At 38.3% G+C, this 17,484-nt stretch overlaps 1 protein-coding gene across 15 annotated transcripts in view; it reads left to right on the top strand.

Moving 5' to 3' along the window:
- Nucleotides 1-17,484, top strand: part of LOC144053481 (F-actin-monooxygenase mical2b-like) — a 49,471-nt gene that overhangs the window by 12,329 nt on the left and 19,658 nt on the right. For all 15 annotated transcript variants that reach the window (XR_013294443.1, XR_013294441.1, XR_013294442.1 and 12 more), the window contains exons 2-12: nt 1,287-1,633; nt 4,042-4,249; nt 6,380-6,496; nt 6,800-6,901; nt 10,394-10,549; nt 10,677-10,777; nt 12,439-12,696; nt 12,817-12,932; nt 14,660-14,786; nt 16,107-16,191; nt 17,162-17,309. Coding sequence is in view for 8 of the 15 variants with exons in the window: in XM_077567966.1 (XP_077424092.1) it covers nt 1,370-1,633; nt 4,042-4,249; nt 6,380-6,496; nt 6,800-6,901; nt 10,394-10,549; nt 10,677-10,777; nt 12,439-12,696; nt 12,817-12,932; nt 14,660-14,786; nt 16,107-16,191; nt 17,162-17,309 (1,682 nt within the window). In the remaining 7 variants the exon portion in view is untranslated. The remainder of the gene's footprint in view (nt 1-1,286; nt 1,634-4,041; nt 4,250-6,379; nt 6,497-6,799; nt 6,902-10,393; nt 10,550-10,676; nt 10,778-12,438; nt 12,697-12,816; nt 12,933-14,659; nt 14,787-16,106; nt 16,192-17,161; nt 17,310-17,484) is intronic.

The following is a 17,484-nucleotide window of genomic DNA, read 5'->3' as shown; positions in this document are numbered from 1 at the left end:
ATTTGAAAGGCCAAATGGTCCATTAGATGGTGCATTCAGGTCCATAGTTTTTACTAGTATTGCTACTGTTACAGGTCTCAAAATTTTTTGTCTTATGTAAATGTTTTATTTGGACTTTTTAGTTGCTACTGAAAATCTCTCCAATCTTTGTGAAAGTTATGTTTCCATATTTATGTTGTTTTTAAATTAAATTAAATAGAAAACTTTTATTCTTAATTGATCGGTTGATCGATTGATTGGCGAGTTCAGCAACACATTTAGTACAATCCACAATCATGGTGGACTTTCTGCACTCCTAACTATTTTGTATCCCACTATTTTATAATCAGAAGCGTATGTATTGCTATCGCCTCAAAGATGTAAGCGATCTAGGTTTGGTATGCATTATCTTGGTGTCCCATGCTACATGATAAAAGTTGCTTGTAAGAACATGCTCCCTATGGATATACTGGTTCTTGCTTTCCCAAAGGAGGTTATCTTGTCATCAGTGTCGCTACTCACTTTACTTATTTGTTTAACTCAGCAACATCCTGGCTTTGGTTCCTAAACCTAATGTGGGGGCGAGGTCTTAAAATGAATATACTTCCCAGAACTATTCACCATGACTACTAAGTTGAATGAAAGTGGGCCAATCAACCAACCCATGCCAAGATGGGGTTGGAATGGGTGGCCAAAGAGAGGTTTGATCAGAGACTTCCTCTTCTTCATTGGTCGACATGTCTCCAGTTGTAATCTGACCCTTTCAGGATAAGTTTAATAACCCCGCTGGCATGTTCCTGGCATGGATTGTGCTCCTTCTGCAGAACGCAGCACAGTAAATGACACCAACACCCAGAGAAGTGATACATGTAGTGCTAAAGTTGGCTGAATGAACACTGTACATTTTTTTCGTACAGCGCTGCAGTTAATAACTTCACACCAGTTATTTTGGCATTGCCGCAGTAATTTTGATTATTTTTTCATGGAAAACCTCTGATGGAATGTACATCTTTACTTTGTAAAATGATAGTTATGAATTACGCGATTGCTCCTCTCATTCACAAAAACTGCTATTCAGCTCCCTTAATACCCACTGCTCACTTTGTTCCGATTGTCCTGAAGCTAAGAATAGAAATACTTTGTTTAGCAGAGGGGCAAAATGGGCTTCAGGCATCAGCTATAACAATTGTATTCAAGGTGTAATTCATATATATATATATATATATATATATATATATATTTTTTTTTTTAAATTTATTTATTCTGTCTATCAGTGAATATTAAATATTTTATTATTTATTTTCCAGAACCAGATATGCATGGCAACATTCTAGGACAGAGTTCTCTCAGTGTGCAAGGAGAAGGGAGCCATTGATGACAATCAGATAGGATGGGTGAGACCGAGGATGAGCGCACAGCGAAGGCCATCCAGCTCTTTGAGAACTTTGTCCAGATGGCTACATGTAAAGGGACTCTGCAGGCCTTCAGTATCCTCTGCAGGCAGCTGGAGCTGGATCCACTGGACTACACCAACTTCTACAGTTCACTGAAAGAAGCAGTCAACTCCTGGAAGGTCAAAGCTTTGTGGACCAAATTGGACAAGAGGGCACAGCAAAAGGTGTACAGCCAGAATAAAGCTTGTCAAGGAACTAGGGTAAGAGACCTAGAATTGCTCTCAAAACTAGCATTCTCAGTATATACAACATTTAGCCACTTTGACACACATGCATAATATAATATGATATAGTTTTTTTTTTTTTTACTATAGCCCATATTCAATTTTTAAAAGTCTGTTTTAACTGTATTCGTATTGTATTGTTGAAAATACATTATTGCCTCCTCCAGTTGCCTCGATTCAGCATCTGTGGATTACCATATCCGAGATGACTGGGCATTTACACACACATTTTTAAGCTTAAGTTTTAAAAAAGCAGTGAAATCTCATGTCGTCTATCAAACTGCTCCAGAATCGGTGGCTGATGCCGTCAGTGCCTGCAGGCTCATTCTCATTCAATATCTGAACGTTGGCCTTCACCTGGTTTCTGGTAATTATAAAGAACATCTTTAATTGGAGGAGCAAAAACATAATTTAATTGAGTCATCAAACTGCATGGCTTGGCTGGTCTATGTTGTCGAAGAGTAACACCGCATTCTATTCTGTGCGATCTTTTCTAATGTATAATTGAAAATATTTGCAGCTTGGAAGCACATGTCGATCACATACAGGTTAAAAGTGTGTCGATACTTATGCTGCATTTGAAGAAGGCGGGAAGTTGGACTTTTCTGACCTTATACTATTAAGTAGGTACTGGAACACACCCCTTTTCGAGAGAAAAAAAGAAAAGAAAGAACCCTGACCTCACCAACTGGCTTCAATCTGACGGCACTTGACAATGGCGTCCCCCATAGACCATAAATGACAAAAACATTTGCATGATTATAAATATATTTGTCTCTTTATTTCTAATAACATTAATTTAGTTATTCGAAAAAGGAACTTTACATTACACAACGTGATTTAGATTGACTGCGTTAGCCAGAACAACAAACAATTTATCGGAATCAACCATCTTTGTTATTTATATTCGCCTCGAATGCTTTGATGTCGGAATTGAGACAATCCAAATAGGATAAATTAGACTTCCCACCTTCTTCGAATGCGGCATTGAAATGGTCCAAAAATGGTCTTTCTAGTAGACTGAAAGATTAAAATTTAGGGGAAGACTAAGCATCCACCATTAAACTGTTTGTCTCAACGAAATACTTAAGGTCATGTGTGTTAGGATAACTCCAGGGCACACACCCCTATGTCAGCAAAGCTATGCCATTTTAACATGGTACTTCAATGACTTCATATCATTACTAAAGATAAGATGTCTGGAGAGGAAACAGGCCTCTGAGGGGAGATAGCAGAGTTGTTAGTCAAAAGCCGCAGCTGAATTATTGTGCCAGACAAAGTGCTTGAAGATCTTTTTATTTTTTTTTTGTAGCTGTTTGGCCCAGTTCCTTCTGTATTTAGAATCTAATGCCGCTTTTCCATTAGCTCCGCACGGCACGCTACCAAACCACACCACACCGTACGGAACGACACTACATGGCCTCCATTGCATTTTCATTACAACAGGCGCCGGGCAGGACTGGGGCGGGGGATCATTTGAACTGTCCAAGCTTGTACACCCGCAGTGTGTGGCTCTGCCATAACATTTCACGAGTGGCAAGTCACGCCAACATTGAACCATATTTACAATTTCATATGGACCAGCATGGATGAAATATTATAATCTTGATTTCACGACCCGCTCGCAAAGCTCGCCGCCTGCGCTATTTCTGAATGGAGAGCTCGGCCTCATTCATTTAACTGCGGCTGGAGCTCTCATTCAATTGAATGGGAACACACGACCAGGCAAGCGGTGTGCACTCACCGCTTTTTTATAAACCACAATCATTACAAATCCATCCATCTTACCTTTTAAATTGTAAACATAGTTCAGCGTTGTTGTAAAACATTATTATATGTATTGTATACAGGTTACTGTATTTTTATGACATTGGCGAAGACCGGCAGGCCCCTCTTGCCTCGCTTGCATAAAATAATAAACCTATCGGTTTATGACAGTGGGAAAGTGATGTTTAGGAAAGAGATTTTGGCAATGTATACAAACCTAAATCAAAACAAAGCCACATGAGACAAAATACTTTAGCATTAGGGGATCCAGTTTACACTGGTCTTGGCGTTTTTCTTAAAGATGCACAAATATATATATATATATATATATATATATATTTAGTTACTATTTGCACCATTTTTACAGTAACTTGCATTATTACAGATGTAATTTAATGTATTTTTTCCAATTGTTGGCATATTAGCGATCTTTTATTTACCGGTATGTTTTTGTTATCAGACTCAACAAACAAACTTTTCATATACTTTTGTTTAAACGTCTAGGCATTTCTTTGCAATTCCAAGTAATTCCACAGAGCAAGTATACACACAAATGCTGTCACAAGCACTTGTCCTCCCTTTTAGTAGTTATTGTTCTCCTCTCCAACCCTGTTTAGTGTTTGATCATTGGTGGTGGACCTTGTGGTCTGCGGACAGCCATCGAGCTGGCCCTGCTGGGTTGTAAGGTGGTGGTGATTGAGAAGAGGGACACTTTCTCCAGGAACAATGTCCTTCATCTGTGGCCCTTCACCATTGAAGACCTCAGAGGCCTAGGGGCCAAGAAGTTCTACGGCAAATTCTGTGCTGGCTCCATCGATCATATCAGTGAGTAAATTTGAAGAACAAACTGTTGATGAATAAATTCCCTGAACTAACTTTTTAGTGTCCTGGCAGACAAGGGAGTCTACATTTATTTCATTTACCACACATTATTTAATTTGCTTTACTTTTTCCGTGAAAAATGAGGAGTTATTTCTAGCATTCGAAAATATTTTTGTGATGCGTCAATTTTTCCCGCCACGTTAAAAGAACTTTAGAGTGATGTTTGGTACCCTGATCCCTGTTTCACATGGCCATTTACCAACATGTCTTTCTGCAAAGCTAACTGTGTCGTTTTACTTCTTTAAATCTGTGACCAGCAACTTTATACTGTTTATAAGAGACACATGCTATGTGACTCAGATCAACCATGCAGATACTGTGTGTGACACTTTGTGACCCAAAAAACAGAGCTGCCTTTACAGAGATGTTTTTCCAATCTCGCACCTATATTTAGCAGCGTTGAATTGCTTACTTCAATTTGGCGCCGGCTCTCATCCCTCTCTTCTTCAAGATGCATTCTTTGCCGAATGGACGTCAGCTGTCTCCGCATCAGGGTGATGCTCCTTGCAGCCATAGCATTGTGGGCAAGCAGCGACAGTCAAACAGCTGATATTCTGTGCTCAAAAAAAGAAACACACAGCCAAAAGACTGCAAATAGTGCAAACTGTCCAGCACGATAAGGGAGGATGCTAGCTAGTAAAGGTGCACGCAACAGACGAAAAATGTGTCAAACAATGTTACAGCCAAAAAACGCTGAAAACAATTCAAGATATGTTAGCACAGTGCACAACAAAAAAAGGCTGGAATATTAATTAGGATTATTTTGGTAATAATTGAAATCACAATTGGGACAATCGTTTATTTTTTTGGTACACAACAAGAAAATGTTTAAATATAAAAAATGTTAAGACAAAATTCTTTGAAACACTAATTATTCAAATTTCTTTTGGTTGAAACAATATTTATTAAAATAATAATATTAAAATTTTAAATAGGTGCAAGTAAATCAAATACATTTAAATAACTCAAATTTTTTTTATTAAAGGGTCTGCACCATGGTATTTTAAGCCCTTCCACAGTTAAATATAGACATATAATGATGAAATCTTACCTTTTGACATGATCGCAATGTAATTTCTTATGAAATATGAGTAATCTTCGGTGGCTATTTTTCTTACCCGGAAGTCAAACGCTCGGTTCAGTAAAACCCTGCCTCTCTCTCTGTGGCTGCCGCGCCCCTCAGATAGGTTTTAAGCTGATTTTTAAAATGGACTCTAAATTTCACGGGCTGCTAGATCTCTCCGTTTGGTCACGCAAGCCATCAATTCTTGAATAAACATTTGAAAGGAGGGGAGTAGAGAGGTTAGAGGAAAGGAGGAGGAAAAAAAAGCACCACAGCAGGTCACGAACCCGCGCCCTATTGCTTATGGGGCGAGCACATTATCCACTACACCATTCAAATTCATCAGCGCAAATATTTTACACCAGTGCCAGTCAATAAATATTTAGACAGCCAATTGTCATTTCATTGCACTTTGGCATTACAAATGTGAAGAATAATTGATTGCTTTGAATTCATTTGGACAGAATGTTTAATGATGAAGGCTACTTTAGTCATTATCCCATGGTGGGAGGTCTCAAAGAAAGTGGGCGTGCGTTTAGTCCACAGAGGCCGCACGCAATGACGTCAAAACTTGTCAACAGCTCGTTTTCTCAGGTTGGGAGGGGTTGGTGCTTGGAGAGCAGAATAACCTAGAATTTCTCATACTGGGGCGAATGGAGGAAAACACAGTTTTGGTCATGTTTTTGGTGAGGAATTGGCATTTTAATATGGCTAAAAGCTCCAAAAAGTTGATTTCTTATGTTGCAGTCCCTTTAATAATCTTAATGTAATTTTTTAATTGTGGAGTGTAATAATAGAAATTGTAATTGAATTTCGATTAATTGCACAGCCCTAGCTGGAAAAGTACAAATTAAGGAGAAAATTAGTGGAGCTGTTTAAACCGGCTGACATTTTTTTAGTTTTTTGTGAATGGATAATTCACGTTATCATGCCAATCCGTCAATCATCTATTTATTGTTATTGTTGTTTTACATGCATTACAGCTGTAACTCGGTGCTTATCTCTTCCAGGTATCCGTCAGCTTCAGTTGATGTTGCTGAAAATTTGTCTTATTCTTGGGGTTGAGGTCCATGTCAATGTGGAATTCATCAAACTTGTAGAGCCACCAAAAGAACAGACTGATGATAGTAAGTTTTTGTGAGAGATTTCTTTTCCACTGTAACATTAAGTCAATGATCAATCCCACCTCAGTCACTAATCTCACCGTTCAGTCTTTTCAATTGTTCCTCAATCAAATCAGAAATTTGTCACTTAAACAGTAAAGTTCCCATAATCAATCCGCTACTTCACCCTGTTTTAAACTGAACTGTTGAACACATCACATCACACACTAACTGCCTGTCATCTTATGTGTATTATTATGTAAATTATTTTTCCCACCGCATGTGTAACAGAAGATAATCAAGTTGGTTTCCTATGCCCCTCCTTAGGTCCTAGTTGGAGAGCAGATATCGAGCCCTCAAGCCACTCCATCTCCGACTTTGACTTTGACGTGGTGATTGGAGCTGATGGACGCAAAAACACATTAGATGGTAAAGTGAAAGAGAATCCCACCTGGAACTATTGTATTTTGCGATTGTGCTTTTTCGTCAATCATTAATTGTTGTCTTATCGTTCACACTGTCAGCCCAAGCAAGCCTAAGCAATGTTCCCCCCCCCCCGCCCCCAAAGAAATTTGTTCTGAATGCTGACCCAAATTTATCTGACATACACCCTGTAGTCAAAGCACTGTTTATTTTAAGTGGAAATTAGTTGAATAGTTGAAGAGCTCCCTTGCGTCACTTACTAAAGCATTTCCTGTTGACATACTTTTAAGTGGAAGCCGAGTATTGTAAAATGTCCTGCTGAGTGTGTGCTCACTGCTCAGTCATGAACTTTTTAAAAACTTGGGCTCTTTGTTCAGGTTACTCTTACTCCCATTTAAATTAGTATTTGCACTATTCTCAAATTCTTAAATTGCTAAAAAAAAAAATTATTAAGGAGGGAAAAAAACAACGTATTCAAAGCTACCTATTATGCCACACGCCTGTTGAAATGGAATAGCAACAGAGGCCGGATGGTGTTGTGCCGGGCAACGTGGTTTAGTGTGGTACCTTGCCGTTTGGGACTAATGGAAAAGTGTCAAAAGAGGTTCTACGTTCTATTTTAAATGCTTTAAGTGTCCCAAATACGTATAAATACTATACATGTTTGTTTAGCAATAGAACACAATAAGGGCGTGAATTGCCTAGTACCTGGCGATTCGATTCGTGTCACGATTCGATTCGATACTGATTAATTCCGATGCGAATCTATTAATTGATTATTGCTATTTATTTATTTATTTTTTACTCCAATTAAGAAAATACTAATCAGTAAACTTGTACATGTACACTGTAAGATTTGTATGAAAATGTATTTATTTATCTGAAAATTCAGGCTTCTAACTGAGCCACTGCATTTAACAAACAGGTTTCAGTCTGTTTTATGTTTGAACAGCAATGAAATAAAATATTAAGGCTTAATGTTCCATTAATATAACATTCTTCCATGCTTAATGTCTGAATCCTAACCCTAAGTAAGACGTTTTGTTGAATATTCCCATAAAAATTTGCAAAATCAGTCAAAATCCAGTAAAACAGCCGGGAGCAAAGGGCTTCCGTGAAATTGACTGGGAGTGAATGAGTTAAATACCTAAGGTTGTCTTCTACAGATTTACAGTCAATGTTTGCAGGATGATATAGCCCAGGGTTCACCAATTCTGGTCCTTGAGGTCCCGAGTCCTGCAGGTTTGAGATGTTTCTGCCTACCAACACACCTGATACTTAAGCACAGGATCGTTATCAGGCATTCTGATGAGCTGATCATATGAATCAGGTGTGCTAGTGGGCGGAAACATCTAAAACCTGCAGGACCTCGAGGACCGGGATTGGTGAACACTGCAGCCGATGGCTCTTTCTACACCAGAGTTCACCAATACCAGTCCTCGAGGTCCGGAGTCCTGCAAGATTTAGATTTTTCCGCCCACTAGCACACCTGATTCATATAATCAGCTTATTAGCATGCCTGATAACGATCCTGATCTTCAGTATCAGGTGTGTTGGTAGAAACATCAAAACATCAAAAACCTGCAGGACTCCGACCTCAAACCGGAATTGGTGAACCCCGTTGTGCACAATTGGAACCGGAGTGCACTCAGCCAATCTCCAGTCTCGAAGTGCTGCCATGAGTGCTCTTAAAACCAGTGGGGCAGTATTGTATTTTGAAATGGCTTGGTCAGAACCATCAAAAAGCCTAGGGGTAAATTACACCGCCTAGGGGTAAATTACCATGAGGCCTGTAAACGCTGGTGTCGGCAACCCATTCACTGTAACTTGAACATGTAGAGAAATGTCAAGTTCAGTGATGAGTTACAGATTCTGCCTACAGCAGGTGGATTGTAGGGTCAAATTGCAATGACGACGTAGAGAATGGTATGCTAATTGCTGCACTGATAGAATAACATCTTTTGGTGAAGGCATGGTATGGTGTGAGGCGGCATCTCCTCACTGGGAGAAAAAAAGGCTTCTCATAGGGCTGTGCAATTAATCAAAATTCAATTACAATTTCAATTATTACACTCCACAATTACAAAATCAGCATAAGATTATTAATACAAATTTTTGAGTTGTTTTTTTTGCCCTTTTTATTTATTTATTTAAAAATAACTAATTTTGTTTTATCCATAAGGAACTTGCATAATTAAAGTGTTTTAAAGAATTTTATTTGTCTTAATATATATATATATAATTTACATGTAAACATTTTCTTGTTTTGTAACAAAAAATAAATGATCGTCCTGCACAGTGCACATGATGCACTCCAAGTTTTTGTCAACATGAATAAATATATATATATTATTATAAATATATTTTATAAGTTCTGTTAATAATTGAATAATCATGATTTCAATTATTGCCCAAACAATAGTGATTAATATTATTTTCCATTATTGAGCAGCACTAGCTTCTCATCATTGGAGGCAATCTTAATGAGGAGAGACTTTATCGAGTTGATGAGATTTTGCAACCAGAGGCAAGCGCATATCGTCACACTCTGGGAACAATTTATATCCACCAAGATGACAACTCGCACCTCTCAGTGTGTGATTTATCAGATACTACCTGCAAAATTTGAGTGTGGATAGGATGAAATGACAAGCCAACAGTCTTGCCATCAACTCCATTGAACACTTGTGGGATCACCTTGGACATGCTGCTAGTGCCAGAATGACTGACAAATGGGATGCCATCCTACAGTAGTGCATGACTAGGCTGGTGACCAGCATAATGTGGAGGTTTCACACTGTTGTGGCTGTGTATGGCTGCTCTCTATGCTCCTGATGTTCCTGATTATTAATGTTGAATTCCATTCAACCCACCAGACGCCAAACAAGAGTCTTGTTTGACATTGACAGAAATTTGCCATGTTTTTATCGGGTGCAAAACACATACTTACAAATGTGACACCATTTAATAGGATAATTAACTGACAATACCATAAAGTAATTTGATTACTACTAAACATTGAATAGTTAATGTATTTTTACAGTAAGAGGATTTATTATGCTTGGTCACTGATGCTCATTCACTGTTGCTCTCGAACATTGCATTTGATAGACTATTAGAATGCCATTAGTTTCTCCTTCTCTGCTATACAGTTCGTAAAATAGAGCCACTATATTTGCCTAAAGATTTTACAGCCAAATGTCATTGTGCTGCACAACCCATTTGCCCCAGATTTTGAATACCAAACAACTTTATTTTATTGCAAATGTCCTCTGTTTAAAAATATCATAAACTACGCCATGTCTAAAAGCATACAGTATTTGCTACAGACAAGTGCACTGTTATTATCAAACCAGCTTTTTGCTCAGCTTTGGTCTAAATTTAAATGATTCATGATTCCCCTGAACTGGTAGAATAAAATCAATGTCTCTAAAAGTTGCATTTTACTTTGGCGGTTTTGTTGTTGTTCACAAACATTTCTGTCTTTATTTTTGGTAGGTTTCAGCCGCAAGGAATTTCGAGGAAAGCTGGCCATTGCGATTACGGCTAACTTTGTCAACAGAAACACCACAGCGGAGGCTAAAGTGGAGGAGATTAGTGGAGTAGCCTTTATCTTCAATCAGAAGTTCTTCCTTGAACTCAAGGACGAAACAGGTCAAGAAATAAAATACAGAATGTCTAAACGCTCTGTACAGTACATATACATTATACAGTATATAACTATAAGTGAAATGGCACTTTTAAATTTCAAGTTGGGCCTTGTCTGTTCTCATATTTTCAGGAATTGACTTGGAGAACATTGTTTACTACAGAGACCATACACATTATTTTGTCATGACTGCAAAGAAACAGAGTTTGCTGGACAAAGGGGTCATCATTAATGTAAGTTTGCATGTCCATTTAGATCAGCATAAACACCCCTCTCAACTTGTGCACCTAGTATGTTGTGAGACCTAAGTCTTTGATGTCATTATATTGTCGACTACTATTGATGAAATAGCGTCCATGCAATACATCCATTATCTGATCTGCTTATCCTCAGCTCGTTTTAAAACAACAGTTGCTTTGTAATACAGCTTGTACACACATAATACAGCATTATGGTAGAAAATAAAACCAAAAAAATTATTCTCTTTTAAAGTCTTAATTGTTTTGCTCCGCAATCTTTTTTTATTTTATTTTTATTTTTGCTTCGAGATGGGTTCGTACCCATCGCCTCTGGTGCGGCAGCGCAACATTTACCTCTCAGCTAAAGTTCTGGCTCCACCGTCAGCCAGTGCGCAGTTTGCCAGCCACAGTAAACGTTGCAGTACACTCTTGCCTCCCATTTGCCGCACAACGAAAACAAATTCACAAAATCAAGCTAGCAATAGCAATGCCAAACACCATGCAATGTGAAACAGCCAGTTAATCGAAGCACATTCTCAAAGCCAATCTTTCCTTTCGCGCCATTCTTAGTGAAAAGTACGAATAACTCTTTGCCCCTTACTTTGCTGAAGATCCGGTAGCTAAGGCATTGGTCTTCCATCCTTCAAAAGATGGTGTTTTCCCTCAAAAGAAAGGTGCAAAAATAGTTTTATATTCTCCAGAGTGGCCTTTTCTTACCGCTTTGCTGTGCACTAAGTGTGTTTTGAATTCACGAAAGCACTGTGTGAACGTGCGTTCGCAAAGGATTAATACAGTGACGTAAAAAGGCTGCGTAGCGATCTGCCTATTTGCGTAAAGGACTTTTCTACTGGGAAACTGACTACGCATGCGCAAACGCACATCGCTACACGGACAGGGCTGGGAAAAGCACAGTAGCGGTGTGCCTTCAGGAGGATAATTTTTGCAGCATTTTTGCCTGCAGGCCAGATTAAATAAAGAGTCATTTTTAATTGAGGTATGAAAATCATCAAATGTTGTCACTTTTAAACCTATAGGTAGTGTAGGCTTTCTGAAATGAAATAAATAATACAAATAAATAGAAAAAGCCAAACGGTTTCAACTTTCATTTTAGCCTGGGGTAGGCAGTGCCTACCTTGCCTATCCTGATTGCACGTCACTGATTTAAACAACACAAACGTATTTGACACATGGGAGATTGTTTTTCCAGTCACTCAAGAGTGTACTCAAAATGTTGTTGGCTACTGGTCTGCATTGGGTATATAGAGAAAGCAAATAAACCGCAAACTCCTCCTGGGTCATTAATTATTGTACACTCGCCATTTTAAATTAATTTTTATTGCAAAAATGTTGCCCTTATACAGCACGTGTTCTTCACAATATGCCTTCACAATAAGACCTTGTATTTGTAGTTACTATGGATTGGTTGAGCTTCATTCAATCAGCAAGAGGAATTGCAATGTGCAACTGGCTGTAACTTCTTGGTCTAGTTTCACATCAGTTTTGACCGATCCACATTAGATGCAGGTGGATACGTTATTTTACCTTTTTTTTTCTAATGATAAAGTGATCAGTAAGCAATGCAGAAAATCTATATATTTTTCTAACTATACAGCTTGATCTATATTGTTTACTTGAGCTTTTTGTTTTTCATCTAGGACTATGTAGAAACAGAGCATTTACTAAGCACTGAAAATGTAAACCAGGAAGCATTGCTCTCTTATGCCCGTGAGGCAGCTGACTTTGGCACAAATTACCAGCTACCATCACTGGACTATGCTATCAACCACTACGGACAGCCAGATGTAGCAATGTTTGACTTCACCAGCATGTATGCCTCAGAGAATGCTGCTTTGATCAGGGAGAAACATGGACATCAGCTACTGGTTGCATTGGTGGGAGATAGTCTGCTTGAGGTATGTATCGTCAGTGGAAATGAGCCCTAGCCGGATCTTTTTCTTTTTTGTTTTTGTAAAAATGACCGTCCTTGCCCATGATGATGATGATGATGATGATGATGATGATTCTCTCCACAGCCTTTCTGGCCAATGGGTACAGGTTGCGCGCGGGGGTTTCTGGCAGCTTTTGACACAGTTTGGATGGTAAAGGCCTTTGCACAGGGCAAGAACCCGCTAGAGATACTGGCAGAGAGGTTCGTGTGACATTGTTTTTCTTTCTCAGATAATAAATAAGTTGTGTACAATCGTTTGTTGTGATTTTTTTCTTGGTAACAAAAGGTGGTAAGGCTGGTGGGGTGGTGGAGTTGCTATGTTTGTTGACGAATGCCTCTCTTATATGGTTATTGAGAGCATGTCGGTAATTACCGTACTAATGACATCATGGCGTGTATTACAATTGAAAGCAGTATGGAGAAAATGAAAAATCGTTTATTGTTCCGTTTTTTAATTTTTTATTTTTTTGTAAAGAAAATGAAAAATCTTATTGTTAGCTATGTGTACAGAAAACCAGGATCGGACATTGATGAATTCATGACCATTGTGGAAAGGTTGTTAATCACAACAAAGCAAAAAAGTCAGTTATATTTGTGATTTCAACATTGATTTGATGAATTCAAACAAACACAAGTTAACAGATGATCTTTATTGAAGTAATGCACAATATGAGCCTTTTCCAACTCTCACAAAACAAAGCAGAATAACAATATGCATCCCTGAATGATAGATTTTCAAGCAATATGGAAAGCAACATAAGTGGATTTTTACTGAACGACATTAGCAATCAACTGCTTGTCGTTTCAATTTATGTGGGTAATTCTAAGAAGAAGAGAGAGTTAAAGGAAGCAATACAAGAGATGAATAACTGAGGAAGCAATAACCGCTCTTAAATGAGTTTGTTCCATTTAGAATTGGAACAGTGCCCGTGAGGAGTCGGATGTTGACTAAGCGTAAGTTTCAAATTTAATGTTAAAAAAATAAAAAAGACTATTTAGGTTATTTATAAAATATAAAATGAAAGAGGTAAAATTAAAATCTAGTAAATACGAAGATTTACTAAAACCAGGAACATGCTGGATCAGAATACTGAATTGTGCATTTATTGTTCCATATCTCTTAATCTGTTGAAATCTGATGGAATACCATAAAAGCACCTAGAAAGATTTGCACATTTCATAAAGGATTGTAGATCAGGCTGGGTATCGAGACCATACCAGTTACTTGGTCACATGGTCAGTGTAGTACTCAAAGTAGCAATGTTTTTTTTTTTGGGGGGGGGGGGTCGGTGAAGGGTTTTCTCTCAAATGCCTTCATGTTTGAACACTTCCAACATTTCTAGAAGTATAAAGAATATTTCTCTTATTCCTTGTCAACTGGTTTAAGCGCATAAACACACAGCCGTGACCCTACTGTGATGTTACATGCTAAAATAGTCGCTACTCAGGTTGCATTAAGGCAATTATTGTTTTTTTAAATTAATGCCTTATGTTTTTGATGAATGCTAAAGATAAACTGAAATGTATATTTTTTTTGTTTGCAATTGCCCCACGGAAAATGTTTCTAGACAAGAAAATTGTTTTCTCCTATGTACAATGTGAATTTAAGAAAGGAACTGTTGATTGAATGAAAAAGGAAACCAACTGGTCGTTCATCAAGTAAAATTATTCTCTTTTGCGTTCATAATCGCTCTTTAATCAAACAAAGAATATATTTCTTAATATTTTTCTAAATATTTGATTATTGGATAGAATTTTCAGCAGGATACAAAAATATTCAATAGCTGCATCCCTACAACTCCCTCATTATATTGTCTTATTTTTCTTATTTAATTGAACCATTGCTTCAGGTCCCCAGAATTACCTGATATGATGCAGTGTGTTGTACTTCAATTAGTTCCTCAGTTGTTTGTTGTATCATCCCCTAGGGAGAGCATCTACCGGCTACTTCCTCAAACCACAACAGAGAACATCAGTAAAAACTTTGATCAGTATACCATTGACCCTGCAACCCGCTATCCCAACCTAAGTTCCAGCCATGTACGCCCCCACCAGGTTAGTCTGACACTAATCTTACGAAACTACAAAGTCACCAATAGCAACCAGGTTATAGGCTACGTTCACACTGCAGTCCCTTAAAAAATATGTCGAGTGTGGATTATTTTGTTCCCAGTTTGTAGTATTTGATTACGCATTCGAGTAATTGGGAGCGTAATGGAGAAGAGCAGAGATATGCACGCACACTCTAGTATTACTAATAATTAAAACGGCTGACATCAAATGCAGTCAATAAATATATACATAAATATATACAGTATTTAAATCAATTAACATGTATACATCTTAATATTTTTAATTACCTGTAATAAAAAGTACAAATAATTTTGCTGATGTTTTAGATTTTTTTTGAGGTACTGTTTCAGTACCGGTGTTGGGGTATTTTAATACAGGTATAGTACCAAAATCAAAATTTTTGTATCGTGACAACACTAATGTGAACGTAACCATAGATGAGGGACCAGACAAAGTATGAAAGTATCAAAAGACATCTATGATGATAACAAATATTGGAAGACGTTTTCCCTCACCCTTATGTGGGACACCGGGGCTCACCTCTGCGTTCACCACCTGTGAGAGGGGGCATATAGGGTCGGGTGCAATGTAAGATGGGAGGTAGGGAAATTGGTAGTCCCATCCCCAGTCAGAAAAGCTGGCTCCAGGGACGTGTAATGTCATCTTCCTTGCAGGGAGGAGCCCGAGATAGTGTTCAAAGTCAAATATTTTGGACTCGACATAGTTGTGCTTGTCTTGACGCATAGCTTTGGTTTAGGTACTAGCCCAGGAGTAGGCAAACTCGGCCCTCAAGGGCGGGAGACCTGCAGGTTTTGCATGTTTCTCTTCTCCAACACAGCTGATATGATCAGCTCATCAGCAAGCTCTGCATGAGCCTGATAACGATCCTGTTGATTGGAATCAGCTTGTGTTGAAAGAGGCACCTCCAAAACCTGCAGGACTCCGGCCCTCGAAAACCGAGTTTGCCCACCCTTGTACTAGTCATTTTGAGAGGGGTCTGGACTCTCTTGCGCTCTGGAGTTGCCCACGGAGAGAGGCGTCGAGCAGGTGTGGGCAAACTTGTTCTCCTTAATTCGGTGCCTGTACTCTGGGGTTCATCTTAATTTGTACTCCCTGTCCCCTTATTTGAATTTGATTTGCATGTTGATTGGTAAAATGTTATGGTGGGCTTTATACATTGTTTTAAGGCGGTTAAACTCCATCAATTCATTAAATTTAAATTTTTTTAGTTGTATGAATATTGGATTAGTGAGTGACATGACTTTACAAAAGGATCACTTCACATTATTTTTTACCTCCAAGGTGCGACACCTGTTCAATGATGGCAAACAGGACTCATCTCACCTTGAAGGTCCCATTGGTAGACCTGTCAACCGTTCCAGAGGAGGTGAGGCTCACAAGAATATTAATAGATATATTTCTTGCACTTTATTGTTTTATTACATTTGTTTGCTGTTTTTCATCACCAGTTTTATTGCGTGAGGAAGTTGCTTTGATAACTGGATCACCATGTGTTCATGCTTACATAGGGACAGCGACAACTTTTCAACTTAAACATAGTTAGAGAGTTCTCTCTGTTGCTTTATTTGACTTTGAAATTTTCTGATGAACTTGGTTTGGTTAGACCACTATCAATTTCCTAGTTGACCTTAATTAAAGAAATAAGAGCTTTTCCAGCACGTCACAGTTTGTATTCATGATGGATAAAAAGAATGATCTTTGGGATGATACAAAAAGTACTGGAGTCTTGCGGAATGAATGACAACTGTGTGTATTAAAAAATAATAATAATTGAACTGTTTTTGTTTGATTCAGTTTCATTTAAAAAGGAAAGTTTTGTGGGTGAAAATGCTTCGCATTGCATCAAGTATACATTTGAGACTACTGTATTAGTATCTCCTAACTCCCAAGAAACTATTTCTAGGACCTGCCATACCTCAAACCTCCAAACCAACTCAAATCACATTGGCTCGCTATATGGTTGAGGCACATTAAGCAGTATTTTTGTATATGATACATGGATGGTTCATACTTTAGCTTTAGCTTAGCATTTAGCCTGCCTCTCATAGCCACCTCTTTCACTGCCTACATTGACAGATTGCTACTTCGTCCAGTCGGGCTCAATGTTTTAGCAGCATGCTGGATAAAATTCTGGAGCTGCTTGTGGGCGACAAACAAATTTGCAGAAGAATCCGTTATTCTCAGTTTTAGTATAACTGAGAATCTGCATCTCATAGTACAGAGATGCAATTTTTTTCCAATAATGTTTCACTGTGTTTTGATGAGACTCTGCAAAACTGTTTATTTCGAGCCTTGATGTAAGATCAGTAATGTGAACAATCTTCTTTTTCGTACAGAATCTGAGGTGCGGCCTGACCGTCTCCTGACATGGTGTCAGAGACAGACTAATGGCTATAGAGGGGTCAACGTCACCAACCTGACATCTTCTTGGAGGAGTGGCCTTGCCCTTTGCGCCCTAATACATAGGCAGAGGCCCGAACTCATGTGAGAACACACTCATTGTATTCACACTGATATTTACACTCCCCTCAAAAATATTGCAACAGCGAGTTCTTTATTTTTGCCTGGGACTGAGGACATTGACAACAAAAGATTAATATGAGACAAAATAATGAGTCTTTATTTGTCATGTTTACATGTAGAATGGATACACCATTTT

The sequence above is a fragment of the Vanacampus margaritifer genome, chromosome 6, assembly GCF_051991255.1.
Source record: "Vanacampus margaritifer isolate UIUO_Vmar chromosome 6, RoL_Vmar_1.0, whole genome shotgun sequence".
Lineage (NCBI taxonomy): Eukaryota > Metazoa > Chordata > Actinopteri > Syngnathiformes > Syngnathidae > Vanacampus > Vanacampus margaritifer.
The sequence above is the reverse complement of the archived record's forward strand: the minus strand, read 5'-3'. Positions and strand labels throughout refer to the sequence as shown.